The sequence below is a fragment of the Lampetra fluviatilis genome, chromosome 68 (genome assembly GCF_964198595.1).
Source record: "Lampetra fluviatilis chromosome 68, kcLamFluv1.1, whole genome shotgun sequence".
Classification (NCBI taxonomy): domain Eukaryota; kingdom Metazoa; phylum Chordata; class Hyperoartia; order Petromyzontiformes; family Petromyzontidae; genus Lampetra; species Lampetra fluviatilis.
In genome coordinates, this window is record NC_136342.1 from 6,323,201 (window position 1) to 6,344,779 (window position 21,579).

Consider the following 21,579-nt stretch of genomic DNA (forward strand, 5'->3'; position numbering starts at 1 on the left):
TCCCCTCCCTTTGATGCTGCTAATCCTGCATAATGCACGGGCATAAGTAGTACTAATCACATACCTGCATTTCCCATATCCCCTCGCCTTTGATGCTGCTAATCCTGCATAATGCACGGGCATAAGTAGTACTAATCAGATACCTGCATTTTCCATAAATATGCTAAAATCCTCTTGATATGCAAATTATTTTGTCAAGGCGCCCTTTCCCCTCCCTTCCAACCGAGCTTAAATATATGCTCCAAGCATGGTGCTGTTTCATTCAGACGCTGTCGCCTCGACAGACCTGGTTTTCACCTCGACAGACCTGGTTTTCACCTGAGGACGGCTGCTTGCGTTGTGGCCGAAACGTCGTGAGAATTATTTTATTATGTTTTATTTTTATTATTTTATTACTTCCCTTCTACGTGACTTTACCGAAAGAACCAAGAAGAAAAATGGAGAGTGTTGTGTATAAATGCTTGACGGTTAAACCGTTTCAATGATAATTTTATAATTATTTCATAAGGTGTTTTATATATTTTTTGTTTACTGAATGCCAAAGATATTGACCTGGTCACTGAGATCGATACCTAAGAATCCAACTTTTTAACATTTACTGGGTGAATTTGTTCATAGGATGTCAAGTAGGGACAAGCCACCTGAGTAATTTTATATAAACTGCACCCCTACGACACGGAACTGTTGACATTAGTGGCAGGGTATTGGAATCTGCAGGTGAAATTGTGAAGAGCACGGGAATCTGCCACCATTACGCCCTACTCACTGTGGCCCCTATGTTGCCTTGGTCTCGCCCCACGTGGTCCCTTTCACCTAATAGGGGAACCTACCTCTGATCAGCAATTTTGAGGTTTGTGCTGGTGGATCATGCAGATTTGTGAAGCTTACCAACATTAAATACTAGATCAAGACATTTCTGCATTAGTTTGTCCTATCACAAACCTACCTTGGAAAATCCCTCGAAATATGAATCTTCTTCCACCACTTCACACACCTCTCCCACAATGGTCTCCACGACAATCTGGTTTCCACCAAGGCCAGTCTACCGAACTGACGTTCTGCAGCTGCATTAATGGTGACACCTGGCGTGAATGAGCTCATGCATACACGTGGTATAAAGAAATCTACTTTGCACATGCCGGCTTCTGAGTGCGAGTGGGCTCATGTATTTGTGTAGTATCAGTCAAATGCTTTGGTGGGTGGAAGTTTAACTACATTGGTTAAAGATGAAAGTGCTTGCTAACCATTAAGATATTAAGCAGGGCAATATACACACCGTTGTTGTTATTGTTGTTGTGCACAAACAAGTATCATGCACATGAATCAAGTTATAATGCCATGCCAGTGCTTAAATAATACACAAATGGGAAATTGAAAATAACCTGTAGTTTGTTTAACACGTAGGATTTTTATTCCTCTTTAGATGACTCCGGGGCATTGGTGGTGATGGAAGCAAACGGTCCTGCATATCAGATAATTAAATCCAACAAAGTGAAACTACAAACATACCTCCAAGTGAAGTACTCAGACGCACTTGACCATTCACTTCAAGCAGACATAGTGGATGATCAAGAATACAGGTCCCTTAAAAGTGAGACTAACCCTGTTGAAAGAACACGGGGCCTGTTTGACCTGGTGCTCGTCAAGGGAAACAAAGTCTGCATGAAGTTCCTGCAGGCTGTGCTGGTGGTGATGAGAATCGTGATACCTCTTTTGGATCAGTGGATATCAGAGAATGAACAGCACATAAAGGAGATGGGCATCGATCTGAGCAGGGGCGGGGACACAGTCATCCCTGGAGCAACATCATCCCCCACTCCACACATTTCTGGAGCAGATTCCCGTGAGTGATGCCTCTTTTCAGCCCAACTGTGTCCATGTCTTACGTGTCTTTAGGTAATGGCTTTGAACTGGGATTCATTGGGATGTGATGTTTGCAAACTGAAACACTACCACACAGCAGTATTGACATCATTAAGCGGGTATTAACATGCCACCAGAACACATACTGGGGATCAGCAATTTGGAAAAAAGGTCTAGTGGGTCATGTATATTTGCGAAATTACCAGAAATCCACTCTTCCCCAGATATTTTTCTGTCAAATTCTTGCCTATGTTAGAGTCTAGGCTCAATACTTTTTTTTATTTGTCTATGACGGACTGCTTCTCTATATTAAATCAGATTCAGTGCACATAGTCACCATATAAATCCAGATTTTATTGCATTGTAAGATAAGAGGCTTGTGTAATGAGTCCAACTTAGTCCCAGACGTTATCTTAGGAGCAACACAACAGTACGTAACATAACACAATCGACACTCGGGTCTCGAATGACCATCTAACCACGCTACGGCAGAACTAGACACGGTTTGCTATCCCGGTCCGGACCACAAACAGGGTCCCAGACAGCGTGGCTAGAGGCTTCTTTTCCCCGACGTGGATCTTTGTAACACCAGCATACGAAGAACCTCGAGCTTCTCACGGGGCCTTCGTTATATGCCCCCGGGCTGGGGCTGGCTCCGCCCTTCACCCCGCCCACCTTCCAGGTCTCTCGGGCTCCTTCTTGAAGGTTCCCGAGAGCTCCTTTGGACCACATGACTATTCACGGCCCCTGTCCACTGGTGGCCCCCCTCCAATATCATCTGTTCACGTGACAGCAGGTCAACCAGCGTATCATGCCCCAAGGTAACCCTGGCTGGCTGATGCTCCCTCTCGTTCCCTCATCGGGAGCCCGCACCGTACACTGCTCACGGTGCCTCCGTGCTAACAAGTGCTTACCCAAGCCCCGCTCGGGCTGGTACTACATCCCGTAACCCGGGCTGCCCATAATGACAACACATTACCCACCGTGGCTTTGTAAGCCCCGACACCATACAGTGACAAGCACATTCACTACATCACCCCCTCCCCCCCCCTTCGTAGGTTATAGCCATCCTGGCTGCCAACTCCCCCCCAAGTAAGCAACCAACGTATAGTCAACAGAACATAACAACAAGTGTGCTCCAACAACATAACAAAGCAATAAATTACCCAACCCAACTTTACAATATATACACAAAAAAACGAACGGTCAAACCAACAATCGCGGCGCACGAAATCCCCACAATCAACATCTCCCACCTACAACGTGTAACAACACCCGTGAGCTCGATGGCGAGCAGGATCAGCCAAATACTCACCACGACTCGCGCGAACGCGACAGCCCATGACGGTGTGGGAGTTACGCAAATCAACAAGGCTGTGACGCCGGTCCTCCAGACGGGTTGGGCTCGACCACCTTGGTAGGGCCGGGGGGGCAATAAATCGACCCGATGAAGCTGGCTCCTCACGGAGAGCAGTAGGCCGGGTCGTCGGGTCCTCAATGTCTGAGCACGCGAGGCTGACACGAGCGGCCACGTACAAGGCATCAGTAACGCGGGGGCGGAACAGAAACCCACGTTGGCAGACACACGCCCCATCTCATTGGGCACACCCGACACTCGGCCCTTTCGATATGGAGATGAAACAAACTCACACGGCGTGATAAACGGTTTAAGGCGAGAGGGGTGCACAAACCAGCTCCGCTTACCAAACCGAACCTGGACACACTGTGGCCGCACAAACCGAACCACATCAACTGGTCCTCTCCAAGATTGCAGCAATTTAGGTGATGTGCCCACTGGCACCTGTGGACAATGCAACCAGGCCCTGTCCCCCGGCGACCAATCCCATTGACACCTTTGAGCCGCTCGTTGGCCAGCTGCCTGGCCCGAGAGTTAACACTGGCGGCTTACCAAACCTCTTAAAGTTTTCCCATCATGAACCGAATTGTGTCAGAATTTTTTTACACATTTGGGGCAGTCGCAGCCTGCAACTGAACATCGATGGGAAGATAATACTCTCTCCCATACATCAAAAAGAAGGGAGAGTAGCCGGTGGACGTGTGAGGGGTCATCCTATAAGGGGCAAGAACCGCAGGGATATGCAAATCCCAATTGACCTCTGACTCACTGACCAAGTGACTCAACATGGAGGTCGGAGTCCGGTGTAGGCGTTCGACCATGCCATCCGTTTGCGGGTGATTGTTGTATCTTTGCCCCTTTTCTCAAAAATTAATATTAAGAATAATTAGGCCAAATTTTTTTTTTTATATATTTTTTTTTCATTAAATAATGAAAACAGCCCCTACTCCTCACAAGCACACCAGGAATCTGTGAAACGGGGAGGGCCATTAAACGGTAAGACTTCGGAGCACAGAGAGGTCAGAGACATCCAGATGGACAAAAGGTCGATGGCCTAACCTTCCCAAGACGTCTGGAGATGCACGGATAACGTGCAGAGCAGAGAAAAACAACTGTTGCAACTCGCGTTTTCTTTAACGTTTTCCTTAACGAAAAGTAGAAACTTAACAAAAGAATCAAGCAACGGTATAAGACTGCAGCCTACAATAGGGGCTTTTTTTATTAGTAATTCCCTTATTTTACTCGTATTCACTGCATATATATTATTTTGTATTGTATGTTTCTATCTACATGACCTTACCAAAAACTAAAGAATACGAATTCCAGCTGTCAAGAAAGCTTAAGTGGAAACTTAGTTACACTTAACCTCAGGACATTAAAATATAACTCGAGTAAAACAGTGCAATCCCTGAATACAGATAGACAACAAACGTCAAAATCTCCTCAGCCACCTTTGTCTCCAACGGTCCGGCACAAACAGATGGCACCATAAATACTTAGGGGGTTAGAAAGGGTCGCGAGGAGGGGTCGGGAGGGTGTCTGTTTTTTTTCGGTATGTTGTTTCTCTCGCAAGAGATGCGCAGAGGGGAGTCACGTTTTTGAGTTTAAGCACAAACGCGCAGAAGTCTGTGTGCAGTCTGGTTCGAGTCGCACTCAGTCTTGCAACTCGGCTTGCGACGCGGCGTTGCGACGGGGCATCGCAAGGGAGCTGGGGCGAGTCGTGCCTCGAGAAGAGATGGAACGAGGAGGGGTCGTTCGTGTCGCAGAAGTCTGAGTTCAGCCTAGGTCGAGGCTGGGTTTCAGCCGTGCTCCGGCTGGCAGAGCGTCGTGAGGGAACAAACACCGATACCGATGGCCGGTGTCGCTTCTCGCAGAACGAAGTGGCGAGGTGTGGTTAAATGCGAGTGAAGCTTGCGAAATTCCAGCTATCATTCTCGTGAGAGAACCTGAACCAACGAAACCCCTGAAGTGAGGGCGGGAGAGGCATCAGCGAGTACCCGCGTGAAACTGGTAGCTGCATGCCAAGGGAGAAAGAGTGTCAGCACGGACGACCTGCGGATGAGCTGTGAGCGCTATTGGGCACCGCCGAAGGCGAGCATCGTGCCGACTCAACAATCATCCAGCAGTGGAGAAGACTGGAGCTGCCACCAAGAGAGAGAGAGAGAGTGCCATCGAATGCGCCGTGTGTTTGATACACACACACACCGACCAACACCCAGTGAGAACAGACAAGACGTCCAGCAGCGACGACGGAATCCTCGCGCACCACGACGGCGAGCGTCGTGCCGACTCGTCATCCAGCGGTGGAGGAGCTGCGCGCTATCCGACGACGGAATCATCGCGCACCACGACGGTGAGCGTCGTGCCGACGCCACTCATCAAGCAGTGGAGAGAGAGAGTGCACAGGCAGCACACCCGGGCGTCACCGAGCGTCGTGCCGACTCGTCATCCAGCTGCGGAGGAACGGCGCTATCCGACGGCGGAGTCATCGCGCGCCACGACGGCGAGCGTCGTACCGACGCCGCTCAATCTAGCAGTGGAGAGAGAAAGCAGGACGGGCTCGCTGCGGCCACGCCCAAGCGAGAAGTAACCTTTGAAGAGCGGGTTGTATCCCCTCCCCCACCCCACAAGCTCTGACACAGCGCCCTGCCTCTGCTTAAAATATTAATTTTACAAGGGGACAACGCACACACAACACGCACACGAATAAGACTTTCAAAAAGTTATCTTTGTGTTTCAAAAAGGGTTGCCATTTCAAGGTGGTGCGTTCAATATCAACTGATCGTGCAAAGCAGTTGCTGCCGTCGAGTTACATGACTAAGAAATGTTTGAGTCATTTATTTTCGTTATTTGCATAATCTTGCCGATGAATCTATTGACGTATACTTTTGCCTTTGCATATTAGAGTGTCATATGTTTGTTTAGAATTAAAATTGCTTAACACCAAGTGTTCGAGTGCTTATTTCCCAGTCCATGCAAAACTGTCTTATTCATAAGAACTGTAACCTGCGATGAGATATGAATTTGGAGACCTAACATAACATAAACACACTAAGATAATCAATAAATGTTTAATCAATTATAATCGGTTATCCTGAGTGATACAACTCTGGATAACGAAGATACGCCTAATTATCATAACTGCACACATTAACATAATCGCAAGCTTTTGCATATGTAGAGGTGTAATTGTGTAGATGTATGGGCACGGATGGGTAACAAACACAAGGGGCGTGGTTAGGGCCGTACACAGAGGAGGTGCTCACACCGACGTCCGCACCTGCATCCCCCACGGGCCCCTCCCGGGGGCCGAGTGCTATAAAAGGTGGTGAGCCGGAGGGCTCGAGGTTGAGTGTTAGCTTTAACCAGCGAAGAGTGAAGACCAGCTAGAATAGGCCCCGGAGCTCCCCTGGCTCGCTGTCCTTGTCAGGGCCGACCAGGGCAAGCCGGTGGCGTGGCCCCGAGAGCCCAGACTGACGTTCTTATAAGAGCCGGTCTGGAGACTCAGGGTGCCGGGATCCCAGCTTGACCAGGGCTGGGATAGGTAGCCTCCCCTAGCTCCGTAGTGGAGGACTCGGGCGTAGGTTAGCGGGGTTAGACGTTGTGTCTCCCTGTTAGACGAGTGAAGGGGACGATACCCCTTCAAATGCTGTGTGTACCCGTTTCTGTACACAAGTTGGTATTAATAAATAAGTGTGCCTCCGACCCCATCGTCCAAGCCTCTTGCAACTTACTACACATACATTAATACGATTATATCAGTAATTATCATAATTTATGCATATAATTACATACATTAACATAATTCATGCGAATTACGCATTTTTTAAAATTTCATAATCCGGCATATACAACATAATGGGTGGCTCGCCGGGATCTCTCGCAGACAGTGTTTTGTATGGATGAAGGAACGAATCACTACGTGTTAACCAGAGTATTGTGATCCCACATTGCCGGCCATGGCCTCCACAACGTCGGAGGCCATGGCCGGCCAATAAAAATCCACTCCGAGGTGCAACAGCTGTCTATGCACAGCCCACACAACCCCGCCCCGCATGGCGGTAGGGACAACAACAGCGTAACGGCGCAATCCTCTGTCCCTATACATGTGTAGTGGGTTCGAATTAGGTGCACACACACGCAGCTTGGAGGCAACACTATTTATTAAACGGTAAGTAACATAACGCTGTACATGAGGTGGTGACCACCTTCCTCAACTCACTAACACTCTGGAACGCGACACAGACTGGACCAGGCAGGCAACGGCCTGCCTGGCCCAGGACCACGACTCGGGACTTGACGACCGATGATGTCTTCACTTCGGAGTACAGTACAACAGCCCCGCTCTGCGTTCACACCACGCTTATATCTGGTTTGGCGTGGCTGGCTCCGCCCCGGCGTGGCTGGCTCTCTTCAGGCCACGCCTCCCTTCCCAGGACACGCCTCACTTCCCCCACCTCTGGGAAGGTCTGGATCCCTCCAGCACGTGACCCCCCAGGCACCCCCTTGGGGCCCCCAGCCCTCGTACAGGCCGACACAGTAGTGACCATTCTATGTCACTACATCACCCCCCCCTGTATAAACACACAGCCGTCCCCGGCTGTAACACAACTGTGAAAAATCGAAAAGGTGTGCCTCCGAACCAGCAACATCAATAAATGACCGGCGACCGATAAGAAATACAATCACGTAATATATACAGAATCGACGAGGGTAAAAGGGAACCGCACAGAAAACGGGGAATTAACAACAAATATACATGAAAACTGGCTAACCCACTTACGCTCCAGCACAGCCCCCCCCCCCCCCCCCGTTAGAATCACGCATGCAATGACAGTCACCCGTTAGCACCCCCCCGCCTTTCCGACGTGGCGTCACAACCAGTAGCACGCGTCGGCCATATCGGGGGGGGAATTTCCATGTTACCACCCCACCGCCTTTCCGACGCGGCGTCACAACCAGCAGCACGCGTCGGCCATATCGGTGGGATTTTAACCCAGTCTCTCTCCAAGACTCGCATCGCAGCATATAGCTGTACCGACCGAGCTGAGACGACCCAGTCTCTCTCCAAGACTCGCATCGCAGCATATAGCTGTACCGACCAGGCTGAGACGACCCATCATTCACTCACTGCACAACATGCACCCTAACAACTGAGGGATACAGTCTCAACGTAACAGGACAACTCCACCTGAACCTTACGAATCTCCAGCCCACTGTTTCAACGCGCCTCGGAGGGTCTCAACCTCCGAGCCGTCAGGTCAAGCTGTCAGCCATAGCATGACGGGACCACACTCTCCGAGCCATGTGAGCGCACAGCCCACTAGGCTAGACGAGCCACGGAGTGTTTCAATCTCCGGGCTGTCAGGTCAAGCCGTCAGCCATTGCATGACGGGACCACACTCTCCGAGCCATGTGGGCGCACAGCCCACTAGGCTAGACATGCCACGGAGTGTTTCAATCTCCGGGCTGTCAGGTCAAGCCGTCAGCCATTGCATGACGGGACCACACTCTCCGAGCCCTGTGAGCGCACAGCCCACTAGGCTAGACATACCACGGAGTGTTTCAATATCCGGGCTGTCAGGTCAAGCCGTCAGCCATAGCATGACGGGACCACAACGTTCATGTTAGACACGCAACTCTCACTGGGCCATCCTGGTCAGGACCTGCGCCCCAAGATAGGTGACAGCCAGCAGCACAATTCCAAATCCCTGGCAGCACGTCACCATCGCAATTTAACACCATCACAACACATACAATTTGAATTATGATCCCCCACAGAACTGATCCAATGCCGAACAGGTACGCACAATTTGTGACGATCCCGAATATTCAATGGTCACAACAATACACCTCACATCCCGTATCCGTACACATCATCTCCGAGACTCACATTGCAGCATGCAGCTGTACCAACCGAGTGGAGAGAGCAACGCAATTTGACAGCAATTAACGGAAACGCACCCCCGATCGATGTAGAACACAAGGGGCATTCCCGCACAAAAGACATCATCTGTGCAACAACGGACAGGGGCCAACCAGTGAGGCTGAACCACACCGAACCTGTCATTTCAAAAACCCCTTCAACATTAACCATGGGACTCAGGGCATTCAAATTTTGAGAGCAAAAAAACTATACCACAAACCCCAAGAATTGCCGAATTGATTAATACAGTATATGCAGTATATGAAATTCGTACAGTCAATCATTTGGCGCAATGCTCCATCCAGTCCCCACATGGCAACACACACAACCAATACTCCAGACAATCCGTACATAGTAAATAATCACAAACAAGTACCCAACAGTCCCTACACTTCTTCTTGGTTCTTTCGGTAAAGTCACGTAGAAGGGAAGTAATAAAATAATAAAAAATAAAACATAATACTTCCCTTCTACGTGACTTTACCGAAAGAACCAAGAAGATGAATCCCTGCAGTCACGAAAGCTTTAAATCGAAAAGTCCCTACACTGTTAACAATTTCAAGCAAAGCTCCATACGGTCTGTACATTGGCAACAATGACGATCAAAGTTTCTGACAGTTACAAGTGACAATCACGAGCGAAACTCCATACAGTATACACAATAACAATGGCGATTTCGCAACACAACGATGTAACAACACGAGTCATTAACACGGCAACATACAGCATATCAACGGAACTCGGGACACCAATAACGAATTAATCATTAACTACACCCAGAAGATACCGATCTCGACGCCGTAATTAACAACAACACTGTTACAAGCAGAAACCCGCATGGTCGCCGCGTCATTTTATCACGCACACAACCGGATGAACACGCTCCGCAAACCAGCGAGTAAAAAAAAAACCCGCGATCGCAACCCGGCACACGCAAGATCGGTGAAGTTATTATTATTTTTCTCGTGTCATGTCACGACTCGCCTGGCAAACTGTGAATATCGGAGGGCGGCAAGGTGGAGCACTGGGACGGCCCGAAGAATCTTGCATGGTGAACACGGCCTGCTCTTGCGAACCCCCATCCACAAGACAGGGGCGCCACCTGCACGTGTGGAACTCCCCCTCCGCAGGCGTTGATGTCGGCGGGAGCGGCGCTTTGGCGGGAACAGCGCCTCGACCCGCCGCCGAAATGGCGGGAGCGGCGCTTTGGCGGGAACAGCGCCCCAACCAGTCCTCGAGTTGGCGGGAACCGCGCCCCGACCAGCCCTCGAGTTGGCGGGAACCGCGCCCCGACCAGCCCTCGAGTTGGCGGGAGCAGCGTTTTGGCGGGAACCGCGCCACGATCAGCCGCCGAGTTGGCGGCCCCACCGCGTGGCCCGCATGCCCGGGCCTCCCCCCGCCAGCCACCGCAGAGACGACGGTGTCCTCTCCCCGCGGCTCCATCGCTCCGTTCCCGATGGCGGCGAAGCAGCGGTGCGATGCCAGTCCCGCCGCTCCGCGTGCAGCGCCATCTCTCTCTCTCTGTCACCGGGGCTGCCATCCCCGGGGCTGTCCGAAGGATGGTCGTCACACCATCCCCGTCGTACGAAGGCGTCCAGATGAGTTTTGTCTTTGTTTTTCGTGTGCCCATTTTACTTCCCTAGGATAACACCTAGCAATATTTATATTTCCACAACTTCTGATGCCAAATGTAGTTGGTTCGAATTAGGTGCACACACACGCAGCTTGGAGGCAACACTATTTATTAAACAAGTACATGAGGTGGTGACCACCTTCCTCAACTCACTAACACTCTGGAACGCGACACAGACTGGACCAGGCAGGCAACGGCCTGCCTGGCCCAGGACCACGACTCGGGACTTGACGACCGATGATGTCTTCACTTCGGAGTACAGTACAACAGCCCCGCTCTGCGTTCACACCACGCTTATATCTGGTTTGGCGTGGCTGGCTCCGCCCCGGCGTGGCTGGCTCTCTTCAGGCCACGCCTCCCTTCCCAGGACACGCCTCACTTCCCCCACCTCTGGGAAGGTCTGGATCCCTCCAGCACGTGACCCCCCAGGCACCCCCTTGGGGCCCCCAGCCCTCGTACAGGCCGACACAGTAGTGACCATTCTATGTCACTACACATGAGCAATCCTCCCCGCAGCATAAACTAATTAACATCCCGTGGAGCCATACCATCTGCGGTCTTCTTGACACGCTGGCGCAACTTAAGGAGGGACGCGTCCTCTGCCTGCCGGCGTCCCCGTACAACTTTGGGTCCAGACCCAAAGATGCATTTTTAGTAAATCTAAATTTGATATCGGTCGGACATCTCTGTTGAGCCACCATTCGGCAAAATCCTTAACCCCTGAGTCCGGCCAAAAAGGATCACCAGCCCACAGGGGATTATTGTGTCTGTCCGTCTGTCGTGCATCCAAAAAGGGGAGGGGTGGGACTGGGTGGAGAGGGGAGGGTGGGGACGGGCTGGGTGGGGAGGGGCTGGTCATAACCTACTCACGCCAGCTCACAATTGGCCATATTTGCGGAATACACCACGCTGCCATTGACCCTGGCCATTGACCGAGCAACCCAACGTTCCTACCAGCTCCCTCCGCAGGAATGTGTTGAGGTTCTGCAGCTGCATTAATGGTGACACCTGGAGTGAGTGAGCTCATGCATACACGTGGTATAATCAAGTCTACTTTGTACATGCCGGCTGCTGAGTGCGAGTGAGTTCATGTATTTCTGTAGTATCAGTCGAATGCTTTGGTGGGTGATAGTTTAACTACATTGGTTAAAATATGAAAGTGCTTGCTATCCATTAAGATACGAAGCAGGGCAATATACACACTGTTGTTATTGTTGTTGTGCGCAGACAAGTATCATGCACATGAATCAAGTTATAATGCCATACCAGTGCTTAAATAATACACAAAGGGGAAATTGAAAAGAACCTGTGGTTTGTTTAACAAGTAGGATTTGTATTCCTCTTTAGATGACTTCGGAGCATTGGTGGTGATGGAAGCAAACGGTCCTGCATATCAGATAATTAAATCCAACAAAGTGAAACTACAAACATACCTCCAAGCGAAGTACTCAGACGCACTTGACCATTCGCTTCAAGCAGATATAGTGGATGATCAAGAATACAGGTCCCTTAAAAGTGAGACTAACCCTGTTGAAAGAACACGGGGCCTGTTTGACCTGGTGCTCGGCAAGGGAAAAGGAGTCTGCATGAAGTTTTTGCAGGCTGTGCTGGTGGTGATGAGAATCGTGATACCTCTTTTGGATCAGTGGATATCAGAGAATGAACAGCACATAAAGGAGATTGGCATCGACCTGAACAGGGGCGGGAACACAGCCATCCCTGGAGCAGCATCATCCCCCACTCCACACATTTCTGGAGCAGATTCCCGTGAGTTATGCCTCTTTTCAGCCCTACTGTTTCCATGTCTTACGTGTCTTTCGGTAATGGCTTTGAACTGGGATTCATTGGGATGTGATATTTGCAAACTGCACCACTACCACACGTGAGTATCGACATCATTAAGTCGATATTAACATGCCACCAGGACACGTACATGGGCTCAGAAATTTGGACAAAAAGTCTGGTGGGTCGTGTAGATTTGCGAAATTACCAGAAATCCACTCTTCCCCAGATATTTTGCTGTCGAATTCCTGCCTATGATAGAGTCCAGGCTGAAGACATTTTTTTACTTTGTCTGACGGACTGCTTCTTTATATGAATTAAGATGCAGTTGCACATATTCACCATATAAACCCATATTGTATTGCATTGTAAGATGAGAGGCTTGCAAGAGATGGGAGTCTAAACCACACGACACATCTGGCCGGTTACTTGTTATTCTCTCATATGTGTGGCATTTCACAGAGCATTTGCATTTCCTTCCACCTACAAACCTTATTTACATGAAAGAACTGGTAAAAATTCCAGTCCAGGACCCTCATAAAATAAATGTTTACTCAATTAAATGTCGCTAAAAATATGGCAATTATCTTGACAGTGTTGTGTAGTTGTATATGTGCATCTGTAACTAAATTACTGCAAACTATTGCACCTTTATTCACAAATGCCATATTTTCAGTAAGTGCCCTTTCGCACAACAGATTGATTGACTCATAGTTGGACATCAAAATTTACAATACGGGGCTTTGGAAAATCACCACATAATGTTAACACAGTTATTTTTCGGTTTTGAATTGACATTTGTGTAGCTTACTTCTGCTAGAGCCTGATGTCAAACAACGTCTTCAAAAATCAAAGTAAATGTACACTAATTAAAGTTAAAACTTAAATGGTCAAATTCCCCTGTGTCAAAGTGCAGTGGATATTGTTATTGTGAAATGTATGTGCACATGATGAAGCCTTATCTCAGTAGAGATCACTGCCATTATTAGTATTAAGTTCAAAAACACCAGTTTGGGAAGTTCGTAAAGGTTAAAATGTAAAAATATATGCTTTCACAATGTCATCCAAGCTGGTCCCAGCAGTGTCCCCATGCCACGTGATGAAGGCTGGAGGAGAGGCTCCCGCACCCCTGCATCTGTGGAAACCCGAGCAGAGCTCTTACAGCGCTGTGGTGCAACTCAAGCCGTCCCTGAGGGAAGAAAGGGGGGAAATGCTGCAGAATAGCAGGAGTCAGGAGGTGTACAGGGAAAAACAGCCCCAACGCAAGTGAAAGATAACCAAGAAACAACATTCCGCAACATGCTAACCAATAAACAAAAAAACATTGTAGGAGTAGTCGGCAGTACATTTTATGCGCACATGATGCCATGATAAATGATGACGGGCAAGCAGAAGAGGAGCATAGAGCAAGCGTATCCACAGGGTGGCTCGGACAGTCAACTCTGAAGGGTAGAAGTCAACATGATCATGGGACTATTCCCATTCAGGGAATACGGAATACGTTTGTGTAATGCATCGTAATGCTGCACGTGTTGACACTCTTTTTACAGGTACAACAAAGAATCCAAGTACTTGGAAGAAATTTGTCAAAAGAAAAAAAAAATCCGAAGGTACAGTGATTGTTACATTTGCATATACAGCAATCCCTCGCGGACTCGCCTACTGCGGATTCATGTATACACGGTTCACTATTTTTATACCAATGTAACAACCGTGGTCTGAAAATTTGAGTCTCCACGGGTAAGCACGGGTCCACAACACGCACTTACAAATTTGGTAGGGCAGCGATTCTCCTCTGTGCCCATTCCGATGATGTGTACACTTGCCCATTCATATGTCATTGGTGTCCCAGAAGACGAGGGGGGGGACATGATCTTTTTAACCACCCATTCCCCCATCATCTCATTGTCATCATCATCGTTCATATTAAAGGTATGTAAAGTTAATGTAATGTTTATTTGTATTATGTTGTGTAATATACTACATTTTATTCGGTGTTTAGTTAATATGCAACTTGGCTATGACGAGTCTGACCGTGGCCGTGGTTCCCCCACCCCCTATTTCCCATAAACCCTGTACGTTACCAACCATGGATTTGCCTACTGCGGCCTTTTCCAGGTTTTCCAGGAACCTAACCTCTCTAGTTGGTGAGGGATTGCCGTACATATATATGTAGAAAACGACGGACACACTTCCTCACACAATAATCAGTGATGTACGTGGTCAACAAACTCAATGTGCTTATCATTTGTTTTTAATTTAAACCGATTCTTCTGCTATAGGTATAAATTTCGATTTAAAGCTTTCGTGACTGCAGGGATTCATCTTCTTGGTTCTTTCGGTAAAGTCACGTAGAAGGGAAGTAATAAAATAATAAAAATAAAACATAATAAAACAATTCTCACGACGTTTCGGCCACAACGCAAGCAGCCGTCCTCAGGCGAAGAATGAGAACATTATCAAGCTAGGAGCTTATATAGGTGTAGCGAGGAGGAGCGCCTTAACAAAAGAATGTGCATATGAAGAGGAATTTAGCATACCAATGGACAATGCGTATAGGTATGTTTAATATTGTTCCATGTGTTTTATTTCGATTAACCAGATGATAACTACACAGAATCGTTATTGAAGCTGACGTCATTAACACGAGATTACAACGCACGACCTGGAGAAGCTGCAGTGTTTTTGCTGGAGAGGTTGGTGAAGCCGATTCTGGTTCTTTACTACCACGATTTAATGGCGAGAGGCAAAAAGCACGAGGAGATGATGGAGAGAGCTGAGAGAGAAGGGATGACTTACAAGAAGCTCTTTGATCTCATTGGTCCAATGGGGAAGAAAACACACCCCCGATTGGTTGTTGTAGTTGGGACTCCAGGCAGCGGTAAAACCATGTTGAGCAAATTCATTGTGCACAGCCTGCTGTTAGGTCGGAGGGTGTTTGCACGACGATTCAAGCACATTGTCCTCATAGCATTCAGGCAGTTAAATAATCTTGGAGAGACATCACTTGCAGAGATGTTTTCTCTTCTGCACTCGTGCTTGGGAGAGAGGGCTGATGAGGTATTCGCAAACCAAGAGAGAGCCCTCTTCGTGATGGATGGGTTGGATGAGTTTGGAAAGCGCCTTGACTATGCCACGGCATGCACTGATCCACATGAGACCACAACCATAGAAGCCATCATCGCTAGTTTAGTGATTGGAAACCTCTTGCCTAAAGCGTCTGTCTTGATGACGACCAGACCCATTACAATGGAGCAGCTGAGTGAAGCGAATGTTGATCGAGCTGTTGAAATCACCGGGTTTTCTCAAGAAGATAAAATAGAATTCTTCAACAAATTTTACAAAGACAAGAGTCTCACAGAAAGAGCACTCAAGCTATTGCAGCAAAGTGAAACGGTGAATATATTGTGCCATAACCCCTCATTCTGTCAGATAACAGCCATTACACTGATGGAACATTTACAAAAGCATCCAAACTCTGACATTAGTCTAAAATCAACGACTGACCTTTTCACACAGTACCTGTGTGGGCTCATAGAACACCATGGACGTAGCAGGAGTGACGCCAAGGAAGTCGTATCGGCTCTTGCTAACATGGCTTTGAAGGGGGTTCAACAAAACGTCCAGATGTTCAGCGAAAGAGATCTAGAAGAGTTTGGTGTTAGTTCTTCTGAACTAGGCAGTACATTCCTCAACAAAGTGTTCACATGTGAGGGAATTAGAAAAGGGAGTTGTTATTCGTTTTCACACTTGACAATACAGGAATTCTTCGCAGCCATAGCTATGCATCTGTCACATCCTACCCGGTCAGTGAGTGACATCATCAAGGCGATTGAAGACAGCAAAGATGGGAGGTTTGATGTGTTTCAGAGGTTTCTTTGTGGGCTGGCATCAAATGCTCCCTGGAAGATCTTTGAGGGTATCCTGGATCCTCCATCTGGGAATTCTCCAAAAGAGATCGTTGAGTGGCTCAAGCACAGAGTGGATACTCAGAATACAAACAAACACAGGCTCATTAGTCTCCTGCACTCCCTGCACGAGCTGCAGGATCACAAGGCCGTGAGTGATATTACTCGACCCATGACCGAGATAGACCTGTCATACACAAAGCTGTCCCTGCAAGACTGCGCTGTCCTCTCCTGGATCCTGCAGCATCGAGAGGAACCTATTGAGAAACTCAACCTGCAGAGCTGCGGCATTGGCACTGAGGAAATGAAGAGACTCCAGCCTGCACTGCAGAAATGTAAAGAGCTATGGTAAGAGTCGCATACCTAAAGTTCACTACTTCACAAATGATGCATGTGTAAGTGAGAGAGAGAAAACTGTATACAGCATAAGCTATCTTATCTGGCACTTAACCATCTGTAATGCTCTATTAACCGGCATCTGTCATAGACAGCAATACAAATCTTCCTTCACATATCTGGAAAAATTCCAACAGCCATCAGGCATCTTGCCGTGTGCTTATCATATATATTGTTTACCGAAGATTCAGGGCACTACCAATTGGTGGCGCTAGCCAGAGTCTGTACATACAGTACTGTATACTGTATTCTAAACGGATACACTACTCTACAATCAACTTAGAGTGCTCTACAATTGAGTAGTGAATACCTCTGTACAATAGTTTATTATTTCTTATACTATAGTTAAAATGTAGGCTTAGTTTTTTCTTGGAAAGTTTATGTGCTTGGAAAATGTGTTGAACCATAAGTATGACTCTCAGGTAACCGCCGCGGTGGCGAAATGTCATCTCCCTCGCCTGGTATGCGGGAGGTCGTGGGTTTGATCCTGACCCTGATGCCTGTATATTTGGTGTGTGCATCTTCTGCCTGTGGCCCATTCCCCAACCTCTTCATCTTTCCCATTGGTTCCCATTTATCTATTATGTTACCCTCAGGTGCTCCATGCAATATGTCTAGAAATCCCGTTCTTTTCCCTTAAACTTATAACGAAGGTGCTCCATCGCAGCCACAGTAGATAATGATATACAGTGAGGGAAAAAAGTATTTGATCCCCTGCTGATTGTGTACGTTTGCCCACTGACAAAGAAATGATCAGTCTATAATTTTAATGGTAGGTATATTTGAACAGTGAGAGACAGAATAATAACAAAACAATCCAGAAAAACGAATGTCAAAAATGTAAAAAATGTATTGGCATTTTAATGAGGGAAATAAGTATGTGACCCCCCTGCATAACATGACTTAGTACTTGGTGGCAAAACCCTTGTTGGCAATCACAGAGATCAGATGTTTCTTGTAGTTGGCCACCAGGTTTGCACACATCTCAGGTGGGATTTTGTCCCACTCCTCTTTGCAGAGCTTCTCCAAGTCATTAAGGTTTCGAGGCTGACGTTTGGCAACTCGAACCTTCAGCTCCCTCCACAGATTTTCTATGTAATTAAGGTCTGGAGACTGGCTAGGCCAATCCAGCACCTTAATGTGCTTCTTCTTGAGCCACTCTTTTGTTGCCTTGGCCGTGTGTTTTGGGTCATTGTCATGCTGGAATACCCTTCCACAACCCATTTTCAATGCCCTGGCTGAGGGAAGGAGGTTCTCATCCAAGATTTGACGGTACATGGCCCCGTCCATCGTCCCTTTGATGCAGTGAAGTTGTCCTGTCCCCTTAGCAGAAAAACACCCCCAACGCATAATGTTTCCACCTCCATGTTTGACGCTGGGGATGGTGTTCTTGGCGTCATAGGCGGCATTCCTCCTCCTCCAAACACGGCGAGTTGAGTTGATGCCAAAGAGCTCCATTTTTGCCTCATCTGACCACAACACTTTCACCCAGTTGTCCTCTGAATCATTCAGATGTTCATTGGCAAACTTCAGACGGGCATGTATATGTGCTTTCTTGAGCAGGGGAACCTTGCGGGCGCTGCAGGATTTCAGTCCTTCACGGCGTAGTGTGTTACTAACTGTTTTCTTGGTAACTATGGTCCCAGCTGCCTTGAGATCATTGAGAAGATCCTTCCGTGTAGTTTTGGGCTGATTCCTCACCGTTTTCATGATCATTGCAACTCCACGAGGTGAGATCTTGCATGGAGCCCCAGGCCGAGGGAGATTGACAGTTCTTTTGTGTTTCTTCCATTTGCGAATAATCGCACCAACTGTTGTCACCTTCTCACCAAGCTGCTTGGCGATGGTCTTGTAGCCCATTCCAGCCTTGTGCAGGTCTACAATCTTGTCCCTGACATCCTTGGAAAGCTCTTTGGTCTTGGCCATGGTGGAGAGTTTAGAATCTGATTGATTGATTTCTTCTATGAGCAGGTGTCTTTTATACAGGTAACAAGCTGAGATTAGGAGCACTCCCTTTAAGAGTGTGCTCCTAATTTCAGCTCGTTACCTGTAAGAAAGACACCTGGGAGCCAGAAATCTTTCTGATTGAGAGGGGGTCAAATACTTATTTCCCTTATTAAATTGTAAATCAATTAATAACATTTTTGACATGCGTTTTTCTGGATTTTGTTGTTGTTATTCTGTCTCTCACTGTTCAAATAAACCTACCATTAAAAGTATAGACTGATCATTTCTTTGTCAGTGGGCAAACGCACAAAATCAGCAGGGGATCAAATACTTTTTTCCCTCACTGTATTTCAGGGTCTCCCAGAAGGGGGTTCGTGGTCCTTTCAATTGCCTAAGATACTTTTCCTCACCATTATGTTGAAGGCTTGGAGTAACGTGTTCTGGTGCTTGGATACCCCTGTGGGTTTCAAGCCCCATAGGGATGAATCTACTGAGAGCCTAACATGTGTGTCATATATAGAATTAAAGTACTAGGCAATGTCCTCCTAGAATTCGGTGATATCTGGGCACAGCCAGAAGGCATGTGCAGTGGTCCCCCGTGGGCACCTCAGGCTATCTGGGGTAGAATAAGAAAATGTTGCCTTCTCGTTAGTCAGGTAAGTTCCATGCATACGAGTAATCTGAGGCCAGCTACCGGGGCTCAGCTGGGTCATGACATGCGATGGGATGTCATGACCCATCAGCGTTTCCCAAAAATGTTTAAATTTTTATATGAATCGTTACTCGCAAGATTTGAGATGATATGCATCTGCTCGTTTATACGTCTCCTTTCCTCCCAATAATGAGTCTATTATGGGGCCTGTCTTGGGGTGAAGCAGAGAAAGCTGCTAAATACCGTCCAGCATGGTGTGGGCTTGTTGCGGCCTTATGCCCCATAGGGTGCGAAGGGGAGTAAGTATGGAGTGGGTATTGATAGCAACGTATTTCTTTTTGGTATTGGCATCCCTGAATGAGTAAATTGTCTCATCTTAAATCAGTAAGTCCCCTTTCTTGTCAATGATAGCCATTATTTATGTCGGCCTTTTACTACCTTTGCTCTCTATTTTAAGGGATGGATATCCCCATATAGAGGGTTGTGGAAAAAAGGGAGAATCGGGATCTGCCTGTCTCTGTAAATTCCCAGAGTGTAAGAGACCGTCCATAGTGGTTTAAGGCCCCATGGTCTATCTTTAGTAGGGGCTAAAGTAATCCCTGCGAGAGTCCAGTGACTGACGGAACTTTTTTTTACCATTTCTTCCATTACCCCCTAATTTCTGAGTTCATCTGGTGTTTAATATTGAGGAGGGCAACTGATCAGTGATATTTAAGGAAATCGGGGAGGGCCAAGCCCCCCTCCTTCTTGGTGAGTGAAAGTGAGTGAAAGTCAATTCTCGCTATCTTGTGGTTCCATATGAATGAAGCAAAACGTGAATGGACAAAAAAAACGTTAGGAATGTGGGTAAAGAGCAGTCGTAGGTGGTATAGGAGGAAGGATAACAATTTTCATCAAGTGGGCTCGATTAGAAAGGGAGAGAGGTATGTCTTCCAGACCTCAGGTGATGTTGTGGGGGCCGTTGGCCCCCGGGGTCCCTCCCGCCTGCATCCCCTATTCCGTTTACGTTACCCCACCTCCCTATTCCCCGCTACGGTTTCGCCGGCATTCGAACGCGACGCCCCTACTGTTACAGCCTCGCGCCGCGCTCCGACGCTACGAGCATACGTGCGCACAGCATCATCAATCAAACGCCACACTCCCCCTCTTTACACCACTACGTACAGCTCTCGCACACTGCGAGCGTGTGCCCGTCTATAGCCCTGTGCGGCACTCGCCTCCACGTCGAATAACCACGTTACCAATGCGCATCCGTATCCGACACGTAACGAACGTATGCGCACTCACGCACACAGCTCTCCGCGGCACTCACTCACCACTGAATACTCGCGTTATGATCGCGCACCTGTATCACACACGGAGTGAACACACGCGACACCCACTCTCGCACCGCTCTGCGCAGTGCTCCCCCGAGGCGAGCCGCAGCACTACAGAACCACTGTGTACACACGCTCACCCACGCGCTCAGCTCCGCGCAGCGCTCACTCACGTGGCGAACCACTGTGTACACCTGCGTACCCACACGCTCACACTGCTCGACAAGATCACGCGAGGCCACGCTTCGCTATTAATGATTTATTATCTGCTACCTGGTAATTGATGTTAAATCAGTGAGTCGACGAGGCTGGCCTGTTCCACTAAACCTGTACCTATTCCCTATCTATCGGCTATTATCCTACTTCACCTCCCCACTCACCGTCAAGTGTCCACGGCGGTCCGCTGATCCTTGTGCTAACAGCGTACCTCGGTGCGTCGCTCGGACGTCCGGGTCGCTGGCTGGAGCTGCTGCTGGTCCTCTGGCGCTGGAGACAAGAGCGCGATTTCCCCTTTGCGCTCCCTATTTATCCTCCCTACCTCAAAGGGATGCGGCTCTGAACAATAGGCTCGCGACCCTATGGCATGCGCACGGCAGTTCCGGGCGCTTTTGATATGCTAATTAATGCTCAACCTGTGCGGCGCAAATTCCAATCAATCCCTTTCTCACGCAGGCCCCCCCATTATTGCAGTTCATGCGGCGGCGTCCGTCACAAAGGCTCGCCGTGGGAATCTGTGCACAGGCTCCCCGCGCGCCTCCCCTCTCCCGATCTATTCATACCTTCAGCTCAATCATTTACC

General features: G+C 48.2%; 1 protein-coding gene across 1 annotated transcript in view; it reads left to right on the plus strand.

The window, feature by feature from the left end:
- Nucleotides 1-1,767: 1,767 nt before the first annotated feature.
- LOC144952549 (NACHT, LRR and PYD domains-containing protein 3-like) overlaps nucleotides 1,768-21,579 on the plus strand; it is a 98,656-nt gene continuing 78,844 nt past the window's right edge. The window contains exons 1-3 of the mRNA XM_078883001.1: nucleotides 1,768-1,843; nucleotides 12,127-12,516; nucleotides 15,158-16,817. Of these exons, the coding sequence (XP_078739127.1) occupies nucleotides 12,150-12,516; nucleotides 15,158-16,817 (2,027 nt within the window). The 5' untranslated portion in view covers nucleotides 1,768-1,843; nucleotides 12,127-12,149. The remainder of the gene's footprint in view (nucleotides 1,844-12,126; nucleotides 12,517-15,157; nucleotides 16,818-21,579) is intronic.